The sequence below is a fragment of the Coptis chinensis genome, chromosome 6 (genome assembly GCF_015680905.1).
Source record: "Coptis chinensis isolate HL-2020 chromosome 6, ASM1568090v1, whole genome shotgun sequence".
Classification (NCBI taxonomy): Eukaryota; Viridiplantae; Streptophyta; class Magnoliopsida; order Ranunculales; family Ranunculaceae; genus Coptis; species Coptis chinensis.
Window position 1 is genome coordinate 42,557,947 of NC_141461.1, and position 12,713 is coordinate 42,570,659.

The 12,713-nt window shown below is 38.7% G+C and overlaps 1 protein-coding gene and 1 pseudogene across 2 annotated transcripts; one reads left to right on the top strand and one right to left on the bottom strand.

The window, feature by feature from the left end:
• The first annotated feature begins 1,820 nt into the window (after nucleotides 1–1,820).
• Nucleotides 1,821–3,846, top strand: LOC147493063 (polygalacturonase non-catalytic subunit AroGP2-like; annotated as a pseudogene). The gene is made up of 3 exons (XR_015199495.1): nucleotides 1,821–1,935; nucleotides 2,014–2,868; nucleotides 3,083–3,846. The product of XR_015199495.1 is annotated as a polygalacturonase non-catalytic subunit AroGP2-like (transcript).
• A 424-nt stretch (nucleotides 3,847–4,270) lies between these two features.
• Nucleotides 4,271–4,981, bottom strand: LOC147493064 (uncharacterized). Its single transcript, XM_086567733.1, has one exon. It carries the CDS (start codon nucleotides 4,979–4,981, stop codon nucleotides 4,271–4,273), a length of 711 nt encoding a protein of 236 aa, XP_086423859.1.
• Between the last annotated feature and the right edge of the window lie 7,732 nt (nucleotides 4,982–12,713).

Consider the following 12,713-nt stretch of genomic DNA (forward strand, 5'->3'; position numbering starts at 1 on the left):
CCTAAACCTTCCAAATTGATAGGATTTCCTCTATACATCTTCCCCACTACCGTAAGAGAGGCATTAACTGGTTCCTCCTCATTCAAACAATTTATATTCACTACTGCTTCCTTCCTTGCAAAGAAGAGATTGTGCATATCCTTCTGTAACTGCTCGATCTTGTCTTCCTTTTCTGTTTTTCCATCAGAGGACTCCCCCCTTATTATCTCGTGACTAGACATATTGGAGCAAAGATCTATAAACACCTTGTCAAGAAAAAAGAAGAAAAACCTACTTAGTCTAACATGGCTATACGCCACTACTATATATTTGAGCACTTAGATAAGGAGCAACAACCAGAAAAAAGTAAAGAAATATAAGAAAAGGGGGAAGAGAGAAAACATGCCATATCGGTTTATATATGTACATCAGTGCATTTTTTTTTTGCTTGCCTTTTTTTGGCTTGGTAAGTTTAAATTCTATTAAAAGGTGAAAAAGAAAACATACAAAAAGATTGGAGGTGCAACAACCTGCTCCCTTCTAAGGTTCAAGCTAAATAGGCACTAGCTACTCCCATTCATAAAGATGGGGTAGTGACAATTAATCAAACCTAAAGAACCTTTGAAAAGGTACTTCATATTTGTGTAATCAAGAAGGTTTTTCCTCGGTGATGATTGTTGCAATTACTAGAAGAGCAACTCCTATTTTGGCTAGCGAATCTGCACTGCACTGCCATTGCCCTCTCGCCAAATAATTGTAATCTTAAAGCCTTGCAACTTATTCGAACAGTCTTGCCATGTTGCTTGAAATTGCCAAGGGCAAACAACATCTATCCCTCGAAGTTGACTGCAATAAGAATCCAAATGACTCCTACCGCGTTTAGTGCTAATATGCATATAGTAAAGAAACCTAGATCAATTCATAATCAAATCAATTAATGATTATGATTAGGATCTCCAATACTAGAATATCCTATTCCAGTCCATTCTAAAATAATATTAACATATCATCCATTATTTCTCCAATATTGTTGACATTCTTTTTAATTTGCACGCACGGGGTTTAAAATTCATAATCAAACAGCTCAATAATTGATGTACTGTTAACTAAGTACAGTTTGGCTGCTCTTGAATATCGTTTCCTTCCTTTTCTATGTATTGATTATATATCAAGGCCGCTTTTCATTTCATTGTATTCAACAGAAAACAAAGTTGCATTACCTGTCTTACTTTAATTTGAGAACAATTTAACATTCTTTTATAGCAAAAGCAAATTAAAATGTCACTAGGCAGCTGATCTTCCATCATCTTAACTGAACATATCGAGCCAGTATAATTCAAGGCAAAATTGAGAGAGAGAAATTATATAAAGAATATCGTTATTGCTTACACAGTACACGTTGGCTCCCCTTGGTATCATGGAATGAGATGCGAATTTGTAAATTTCTGTTTTGGAAACTTTTTTTTAGAAGATTTTCCAAAATAAAATGTTTCACAAATTAAGAAGTGTTTGGTAGCTGGAGAAGATAAAATTGAGATATGTTGAATTGTAGCCGGTTTTAATTTAAGGAAAAGTTTTGACATGATTTTAGAATAGCAAAACTTTATCCCGTTTTTTTTTTTCTTTTTGGTCAAATTTTTTCATGTGCCCACCACCAAATCACCGAACCAAATACCGATAAAATAGAAACCGGGGGAAACTTTTCTAAAATAAAGATTTGCCCTCTTTTCCGGACCAAACAAGCGGAACCGTTATGTTAATATTTTAATATCAGATGAGCGCCAACACACACCACCGTGTCTCTCTTGAGCTCTCTTATTTATTTCTCTGTTGTCCCCCGACAAACTCACCAACATTCTCACACATTTTTCTTCTTCTCTCTTAATCAAAATACTTAAACTACCTATTTCCAATATGTTTATACTCTTCTTCTTCTTCCTTCTGTTATCTATCAATGTAAGTAATAATAATCTAACTTTCCAATATGAATTTTCAATGTATCAATTCTTACTCATTGTTCTTTTCTTAATGCAGGTCACATTTTCGGAACAAGGCGAAAAAACAGTCTTCAAACCAATCGAAAAAAACCCATTCACTCCAAAAGCTTCAGTAATCCGTTACTGGAATCAACAGATTCAAAACAATCTCCCAAAACCATCTTTCCTTCTATCAAAAGCTTCCCCATTATCTGCAATAGACTCTGCTATGCTCACACAGCTCGTTAACAAAAACTCTCTTTCAGCCCACCTAGAATCCTTGTGTTCTTCAGCTAACTTATTCTGTTTCCTGAACTGACACCAAGTTTAGAAAAGCATGATAAGGATGTTAATTTTGCTTCTTATTCCGACAAGAACTTTACCAATTATGGAAATTCTCTACTTGGTGGGGCAGATACATTCAAGAATTACTCTCAAGGGGAGAATGTAGTCGCTGACTCGTTTCGTCGTTACGGTAGAGGTTCAGTTGGGCATGATGAAAAGTTCACAAACTATGAACCTGAAAGTAATGTCGTGGATGGAAGTTTTACAACTTATGGCACATCAACAACTGGTGGTACTAGTGAGTTCAAGAAGTATGATCAATTTGTTAATGTACCTAATCTTCGATTCGCGTCTTATGGATCGGACTCAAATGCGCGAAATCAAGCTTTCACATCTTATGGAAAGAATAGTAATGGTCTTCCAACTGAGTTCACTAGTTATGGTAAAAGTAGTAATGTGATTGGGTCTACTTTTACTGGCTATGGTGAACAAGGCAATGGTGCTACTGAAACTTTTACTTCTTATGCATTTAACAGCAATAATCCTCAGAATAATTTTGCTAGTTATGGAGATGGTGATAATGCTGGAACTGAAGATTTTACTAGTTATAGAGATCAAGCTAATGTTGGTGATAATAAATTTGAAGATACAGATTTGGGGATACTTTCTTCTCTTCTCATTTACAAATGTTAGGCTTAAATAGCCAATAATACAATCATATTTTCCCTGATTCTAGGAGCTTTTCTTTCTAACTTTGTTACATCCCATAATTACAGGAGTCCTAACATATCACTACTAACCATATCACTACTAACCGTAGGACTCAAGCTATATCGCAACAGGTGATGATAACTTTCAATCTTATGGAAAGAATGCTAATGCTGAGGAGGTAAATTTTGCTAATTACGGTAAATCTTTCAACCAAGGTACTGATACATTTAAAGGGTATGGAAAAGGAAATGCAAATCATGAAGTTGGATTCAAGATTTATGGAGTTAACACCACTTTCAAAGATTACAGTCCAACCGATATCACTTTTTCTAAATATACCAATTCATGTCCTGATTCTTTAACTCAGAGTGGTAAAGCTGTGAATAGATGGGTTGAGCCAGGTAAATTTTTTCATGAATCTATGTTGAAACAAGGAACTGTTATGCCAATGCCAGACATTAGTGACAAAATGCCAAAAAGGTCGTTTTTGCCTAGGACTATTTCCTCGAAATTACCTTTCTCCATGAAACGAGTTGCTGAGTTGAAACAGATTTTTCACACAAGTTCTCACTCGAGTATGGAGCGATTTATCGAAGATACAGTTCAAGAGTGTGAGAGAAAACCGAGTCCAGATGAGTCGAAATAGTGTGCTGGATCGATTGAGGATATGATTGATTTTGCTGTTTCTGTATTGGGACATAATCTGGTAGTTAGGAGTACAGAAAATGTCCAGGGGTCAAAGAAAGATGTGATGATTGGTGAAGTCGAAGGAATCAATGGTGGGAAAGTAACCAAGTCAGTTTCTTGTCATCAAAGCTTGTTTCCTTCCTTGGTCTATTACTGTCATTCCGTGCCCAAAGTGAGAGTCTATGAGGCTGATATCTTTTTTTTTTGATGCAAATCATACTATATTATATATATATTTAGCAAAAAGTCACACAGATAGGGGTAAGCAGCAAGATTCTAAAATACACCCTGGGAGATCAGACTGTCCTAACTGTTGATATGCCCACGCAGCTAGTGAGTCTGCATCACCATTCGAGCTCCTCTTGATCCATCTAAAGAAAAAGATCGAGCCCAGATCCTAAACTAAAAATATGGTTTTTTATACATTCCCATTGCCATCTACATGAGCTGCCTTGTAAAGCTCCAATCACTTCAGCATTGTCCCCTTGTAGCACATAATGGTGTCCTCCAAGATGTCTTGCCAGCAACATCATAACTTCGGTGACTTCGAGCCATTCCGGCTCTTCAAGCTGCTTAGAGGCCTTGAATCTCCTAACAATTTGCCCCAACAATTGCACCCTCATCTTTGCCATTTACCCAATAGCCCTAGCTCCAGCCCACCCATTTTGCCTGTGGAAGGATGCATCAAATCTAATGAGTATACTATCATTAGGTATGTAGAGAAAGACATAATCCAAATTTGTTTCATCATGAGCTGAGACAGGGTTAGAGTGAGGATATTCTTCACTATATGCCAGATAACACTTCTCTGCCAGCATGCAGCTTTCTCTGACCAGCCTTTCACAGTTAGCCTTCCTATTCTCAAATTTCAGGTAATTCTTGGCTTGCCAAATCTTTTGAATCAGGATAGCAATGTGGGTTCCAGCCAGCCTAAGCTCTTCATCAGGGCTGCAGCACCAAGCCAAGAAGAGATCTAGCCTCTCTCTTATGGAAGTCTGTTGCTCCTTATGCACTCTCAACCCAACCTGAGATCCAAACCACAATCGTCGACCCGATCCGCGGGTAAAGAACAAATGTTCTGCAGATTCCACCTCTTTGAAGCAGAAGGGGCAGGAGAAATCCCCCTTTATTTTTCTCACTGCTAGGACATCACCTATAGGTAGGATCTGCATATAAAGCTTCCAGAGGAACATTTGTATGTAAGCTGGGAGAGGAGCCTTCCAGATATGTTTAAGAGTGAGGTGGTTACAGCTAGAGCTTTGTCCCACCTCCTGCTTAGGCTTAAGAAAATGGTATACAGACTTAACTGTCATATTACCACCTCTGTCCTGTCCCCATTTCATCTTGTCTGTACTCTTGCCTTCAGGTCTTATTTTAATATCAAGAACCTTTCTGCAGATGAAGTGATTAAGATGAAGACTAAGTTTGGTCTTATCCCAGCCACTTTTATCTGACAGAAACAGATCTGAGACCACACAAGAATCCAAGTTGGGTGCCACCACCCCGGCTCTCCTCCTCCAATCTTGGGTTTTGCCATTCTGATGCAGACTAAGGGTCCTTTAAGGCTGAGATAGAGTTCCCATTGCCAATAGCCCAAATCAGACCCCCACTTATTTCATTAAAAGTTTTATGGATCCCTTTCCAGAAGTAGGATGCTTTGTCTGGGGGTTTTTTAACATCACTAATCCAGTGTTTACCATATATCTTTGAACGAGTCCTAGTCCATAGGGACCTGAGAGGTCCCAGAAAGCAGACTTTCCATGGTAATTTAGCCAACATGGCTACATTCATGTCCCTAGCGTTTCTCAGGCCTAAGCCCCCAACATCTTTGGGTTGACATATGGGTTCCCACCCAATGGTGTGGACACTTTGAGATTGTTCCTTTCCTACCCACCAGAAATCTCTACATGCCTTGTCAATCTTAGTGCAAGTGGAGACAGGTAGCACATAGGTTGACATGGCATATAGGGGGGTAGACTGGACCACAACTTGGATAAGAGTAGTCCTGCCTGCTTGGGACAGGACCTTTGCTCTCCATCCCTTGATCTTATTTTGGATCTTGTCTACCAAGTAATCAAAGTCCTCCGACTTCTTTCTTGATAGCATGATAGGAACACCAAGATACAGTTCCTTAGGGGCAAAGTTCCTAACTTTCCAGAATCTTTTAAGTCTGAACTTTTGCCTATAAGTTACATTCCTACTGAAGAAAATACTGGATTTTTCAAAGTTAACTTTTTGGCCAGATGCCTCACAATACCCATCAAGAATTCTCTTGAGGTTTCCTGACTCTACCACATTTGCTTTAGTAAAGAAGATGAGGTCATCTGCATATAGTAGGTGAGATAAGGCAGGGGAGTTCCTTTTGATCTTAATGCCATGCAGCTCCTCTTCCTGTTCAGACTTTGCAATCATTCTAAACAGGGCCTCAGAGGCAATGATGAACAAGTATGGAGATAAAGGGTCCCCTTGCCTCACTCCTCTTTCAGGGACAAACCTCTCCAGAGGGGACCCATTTAGCATAACTTGGAAAGAAACAGTAGAGACACACTACTGAATCATGTGTCTCCATTTCATGTTAAACCCCAGCTTCTCAAAAATGCTATCAATGAAGGTCCACTCAACCCTATCATAGGCCTTTGCCATATCCAGCTTTAGGGCAATCCAACCCTCATTTTTAGATTTCATGTTCTTCATATTATGGAATACCTCACAAGCTAGCCCCACATTATCCCCAATACTTCTGCCTTTAATAAAGGCCCCTTGGAATGGGGAGACAATTTTATTAATCAGACCTTTAAGTCTGTTGGCAAGAATCTTGGAGATAATCTTGTACCCAAAGTTGCACAAGCTAATGGGTCTAAACTTGGAAGCATGGTCAGGATTAGCAATTTTAGGAATCAGGGTTATGTGAGTCTCATTTAAACTAGGATTTAGATTTCCTTGGTGGAAAAAGTCCTTTACAAGGCCAATCACAGCAGGCCCTATGATGTCCCAGCATTTTTGGTAGAAAATGCCTTGAAAACCATCCTCATTAGTGGGGATGGCAGTAATGATATCATTTTCTCTGGCAGTGATGCAAGGATGAAATAAATTCAAAATCTCATCATTTCTTTGAGGGTGGTCAGAGGTGAAGATCCCCTGGAAATATTGATTCAGGGAAGCACCCACCTCAGTCCTACCCTTCTTCCAATCACCTTCATTGTTTCTAATCTTCTCTATAGTGTTTTTCCTCCTCCTGAAAATGGTGGAGAGGTGGAAGAACTTAGTGTTTCTAGCCCCATCCTTAAGCCATGAGTGAGATGACTTATGTTTCCAGAAGTCCTCTTTTTTGTCATACCATTCCAGCAACTCATCCTTAAGCCCTTTGGCCTTGTTGTAGTTACTAATGCTAAAGGGTTTACTCAACATAGCATCAAGCTTAGCTTGTGTGGCCTTGATATTGGTAAAAATATTTCCAAAAACATGCTTATTCCACAGAGCCAGATCCTTTGTTGTTTTCTCCATCTTTTTTATGAAGTTACTATCAGGTAACTCATGAGATATCGAGTTCCAAGCTTTTTCAATGATTTCCATACAAGTATCATGTTTCAACCACATATCAAAGAATTTAAAAGGTCTGGGAAGTTTCTCCTCTTTTTTGTCCAGGTTGATGAACAAAGAGACGTGGTCAGAGGTGGCATTGGCCCAGGTTCTAATATGAGCATTAGGAAAGGAGGCCAACCACTCCGGTGTAGCCAGAGCTCTGTCCATCCTTTCCAGAATATGATCATTAGGTTTTCTATTATTGCTCCAGGTGTATTTGGGGCCTTTAAACCCCAAATCCACAAGACCAAGCTCATTTATGAAACTGTTAAACTCATGCATACTTTTAGTAAGTCTACTCTCCCACCTATCTTTTCATCTAAACTTGATATGGCATTGAAATCCCCAAAAAGGCACCAAGGGCCAGGGACAAAGGGAGCAATATCCTTCAGCTTAGACCACACTTTATTTCTGTTATGAGCTATAGGATCCCCATACACAAAAGTGAAAAACCAAGGATCATTGTGAAAATAGTTTGAGAGCTTACCTGTCACTTGGTTGCGAGAGGACCCTAGAATCTCCAGTTCCACATCTTCCTTCCACAAAATGGCGAGATCACCACATAGCCCTTGAGCAGGAACCGCAAAATATTTACTAAACTTGAGTTTCTTGCCTAACTTACCTATCCCTTCCTGACTTGCCTTTGTTTCAGCCAAACAAACAATATCCACACTAAACTTCCCAATTAGGTCCTTTAGTTGTTGAACTGCCGTGGTGGTACCAATACCTCGGCAATTCCAGGCGTGGATCGTCATGGATACGAAGGCAGCTGTGAAGGGACAGCTACCGCGAATCCTGGAGGAGTTAGTGACAGACCCCCACTGTTGTCTTCCCCTTGTTTGACCTCATCTTTCTGGACTTGTTCAGAGCTCTCTTCCTTACCATTTTCCTTACTTGTTTCCCCTGGATCTTTTCCATTGCTTCCTTCGTACTTGATCAATTTAACAACTGTGGAATCATCCATAGCCAAGGGGACTGGCTGGCCATCAGAGACTTCACTTTCATATTCAAAATCCACCATGTCCTGAGCTTCATTATTGATGACATCTTGTTCTGGGTGTTCATCATCTATCTCAATATCTGCCTCCCAATCCTCAGACTCTTCTGTTTCCTTATCCTCATCCGATACATTCTCCGAACTTTTTGAGTCATTTGATGATGGTTCCGATGATGTGGCCATACTGTCACCCTCTTCTCCTCCTCCCATTCCTTGCGATTCTTCAGACCCACTTGAGACAGGAATGATGTTTGCCTCAGTTGGGATCAGTAGATGTCCTTCTCCCCTTCGTCTCATCTCATCAGCATCCCTTTTAGCCTTCTTTGAATGTTGAGCCACTCCTCTTATACTTCTTCTTAGCCACCCCTTTTCCCTTTCATCCGCCATGCTCCCACTACCAGCTAAATCCAGAAGCCTCTTCCTTTTTTCACTTGTATTAACCCTCTTAGCTATGTGTCCCTCACCAGCCTCAGTTATACTTGATCCCTTTATGCTATCATGATAGGAACCTTTTTTCTTCTTTTTAGGACCTCGAGATACCATAGTTTTAAACCTCCTGCCACGCATGGCCTTGCTCTGGAACTGATATCCAGTTGATTGATGCGGTATCTTAGATGTGAAGACCAAGGCTAAAATCAATAAAGGGGTCGCAATTTGTCATTTGGATACTGCGTCTTGGAGTCCTACTCATGGAGCCTTTGTGGCTCTCGGTTCAAGTCCTGGTCACACAGAGGTGTGCCATTGGATTTTTGAGAATGACATGACTTGGGCCACTGCTGATAATTGAGTTAGGCAATATGGTTAGGGGTTATCGATGAATGAGCCATCGGTTCCACCCCTATACTACTCAGCTAGCTACCTAGATATCAGTTGAAGCATGCTTTTGTTGTTTTCAATTTTATAATTTTATTGCTTTTAATTATTGTTTGGGTGGGTTAATTATATATCTTCAGGGGAAGTGGTTTGGTGGCTTTTACATTTATAAAATTGTAAGGAAGTTAAAATGATGATTAAAGAAACATGTATTTTGAATTCAAACATAGTATTATAGCTGGGTTTATGTCCCCCTAACAAAAAAAAAAAAAAAAAAACACACTAATGTAAACATGAACATAGCATAAACCGAGCTATATATATATTTTTTGTAGCGAAAAAAAATATAGCTCGGTTTATGCTATGTTCATGTATCTCATTACATTAGTGTGCTTTTTTGGGACTTTTAAAAAAATGGACGTATACTTAATAATTGTACCAAAACCACTAGTTGACCGAAACTTAAAAAACAGGACGTAAAACCAGGTGGTTTCACAGCCCGTTGACCAACATTATAAAAATTAGTATTTTTGTGGACGTGGTTGCATACTACATTTACATTAGAGCATTTGCAATGCAGGGAAATAAGGGGGGTTTGTGACTTTTTTCACCTAGTTGGGTCCAAAAGCGCTGTGCAATGCAAGGTGAAAAACTCGGTGACTATTTTCCCCAGTTCAAAATAAGGTGAAACCTTCCACCGAGATAGTCACAGACTTGTTAACTTCGGATGGGATGTTGGATTCCGTCTGGATTACAAAACTCATCAGACGGAATCCAACATCCCGTCCGGAGTCCTAATGGCTAGTTTACCAACGGTCAAAAAGTCAGAATGGTCAAAAACGGTCAAAATAAAAAACTTTGGTATATATACAACATTTGTTTCATTTCAACTCACACTTCCAACAATCATATATCATATTTCTTCTTCTTTAAAATCAGTTCTTAAAAAAAAATCAAATATCAAATGGCATCAACTCAAGCATCTCAAGCAAGTGGTAGCACTCAAGCAAAAACGAAAACTCACTTTAGCATGTCCGATGATCAAGCTCTATGTCTTGCTTGGATAAAAATTAGTGAAGACTCCATTGTTGGTGCTTTCCAAAATGCAAAAGGATTTTGGAATCGTGTAACAAACGAGTTCAATCAAGCACGTGGGTCGGTTAGGTCTTCCGATTCAATTAGCGGTAGGTGGAAATATATTTGAAAAATGATGAACAAGTTTGTTGCAATTGTGAATGCGGTGGAGGCTCGACATGCAAGTGGTACAACAATACAAAGCCGGGTAATTACAACGTTGTCAATTTGGAATTTATTGATTATCTTAGTCTTAGTCTAATTATTTCCGTCTTAGTCTAATTATCTTAGTGTATTTATTATTTCCATTTTAGTCTTAGTCTAATTATTATCTTAGTCTAATTATTATTTTAGTTTAATTATCTTAGTCCTAGTGATTATTTTAGTCTAATTACCACCATTTTATTTTTTAGTTGTCCGAGGCAAGGATGACGTACCAACTACAAGAAAAATCGGCTTTTTCACTTGATCATTGTTACGTTATACTCAAGGATAATCCAAAGTGGAGTAACGTTTTTTGAGGCAAGGTCAAGCCGCCCCACAAAGGGAAAATGTCATAAAAATGATGGTGAAGATTCAACTTCTAATTCACCAAGTGTTGGTGGAGTTGAATTGGAGGGTTCTCAAGAAATAGAGCGTCCAAAAGAAATGGGCGTCCTCTTGGATCGAAGAAAGCCAAGTCCAAAAGGAACCAAGAAAAATCAGTTGGTATGTTGGAGGGTTACTTTACACGTTTAGAGGATACATTTTCACAGGATGCAAATGAAACACAAAAATGCTTAGAACTTAGGGAAAGGGAACTTGCATATGGTCAAAGAACTGTGATGGCAAGAGAAGAAAAAAATCGGATTCAAGCAGAAAAAAATCAGGTTCAATTGGAAAAAAATCGGCTTCAAAAGATGCAATATGAAGCTAAGATTTTAGCAACCGATACAAGTGTCCTCCATCCCGATACCGCTTTTATAATCGAGCAACAACAAGCTGAAACACGTGCTGAATGGGCAAGGGCAAGAGGTGGTTCTAGCTCTAACTAAGCTTATGTAATATCTAGTATTTTATTTTAATTAAAGCACTATGTATTTTAATTAATGCACTATGAATTTTAATTTCACTGTCTTTTTAATTAATGCACTATGTATTTTAATTTCATTGTATTTTTAATTAATGAACTATGTATTTTTATCTAACTGTTTTTTTTTAATTAATGCACTATGTATGTTCTGTCCAATATAATTATTTTCATAGAAATACAATTACCAATAAAATTAAAATACATTGTAATTACTTCATTAAAACACAACTCATTAAACACATAAGAACTTATAGGAAATACATAGGAAATACATTAGGAAATACATAGGAAATACGTTGGAACTTAATAGTTCACGTTAGGAAATACATAGGAAATACACTTTCATTTCCATTTTAATTTTTGCCTCCTTCTCCCTTATCTGGATCCGACCAATTTGGATCATAAATTGGTACCGGATCTGCTGTTTCTTCAATGCCAGTCCAAAACATGTTTAACTAAGTCCTTTTGAAGATTAGTATGTGTAACTTCATTTCTGATCTTATTTCTTGCTTCAATCATCTGATAGACAAAATGAAAACCATCATCTTCCTGAAAGAGCGCATGTATTGTTTCTTTCCTATGACCTTTCCAATTCCAAACTCCACTTTCATGTTCATTCTCAACAATCATATTATGCATTATAATGCATGCCTTCATTATGTCTCAAAGAACAACAACACTATGACAACGCGCAGAAGCCTTAACAATATGGCATCGTGCCTGCAAAACTCCAAACGTCTTTTCAACATCCTTTCTTGCAGCTTCTTGACGTTGAGTAAAGATCTTTTCATGCTTATTTCTTGGATAACGAATGGCTTGAACAAATGTGCCCCATTTTGGGTAAATACCATCAGCAAGATAATATCCCATATCATAGTCATTACCATTCACATTAAATGCAACAGCGGGAGCCTCACCTTGCTCTAATGATTTAAAACATGAGAACGATGAAGCACGCGTTAATGTCATTATCGCGAACCTCGTAAGCCAAGAAGCAATGCCGGATCCGACAATGTTTGTCGCAGAACGGCTTCAAGTATCAAAGTTGGTTCCTTCTTGTACCCTACATGTGTTCCAGCCCATCCACTTGGACAATTCTTCCACACCGGTGCATACGGTCGATTGATCCAAGCATTCCCTGGAAAACCCTTGCCGCATTTTTAGCTAATATCCTAGCGATTAATGCGCCTCGGTTGGTCATCTCAAGTACTCTTCCTCAAACGCCGTGATAATTGCCTTGCACCAACGCTTCATAGATACATTTTTGTGGAATCTCCAATTTGTAAATACTCATCCGTTGAATCGGAAGAACAACCGGTTGCTAATTGTGCAACTGCAGCTAGTCCCCTTCAGAACCTTAAATTGCTTGCCGACCCAATCCATCCACCTTGTCTTTAAAGTAATCATCGAATGATGCAACAGTATGCAACATATACATAAAAAGCTCTCTTGTCATCCTGTACCTTCGTCTAAACTTATGAGGAGGCCACCTACAAGGTGTTGTGAAGTAATCCCTCATTATCTTTTGTTTACTGAA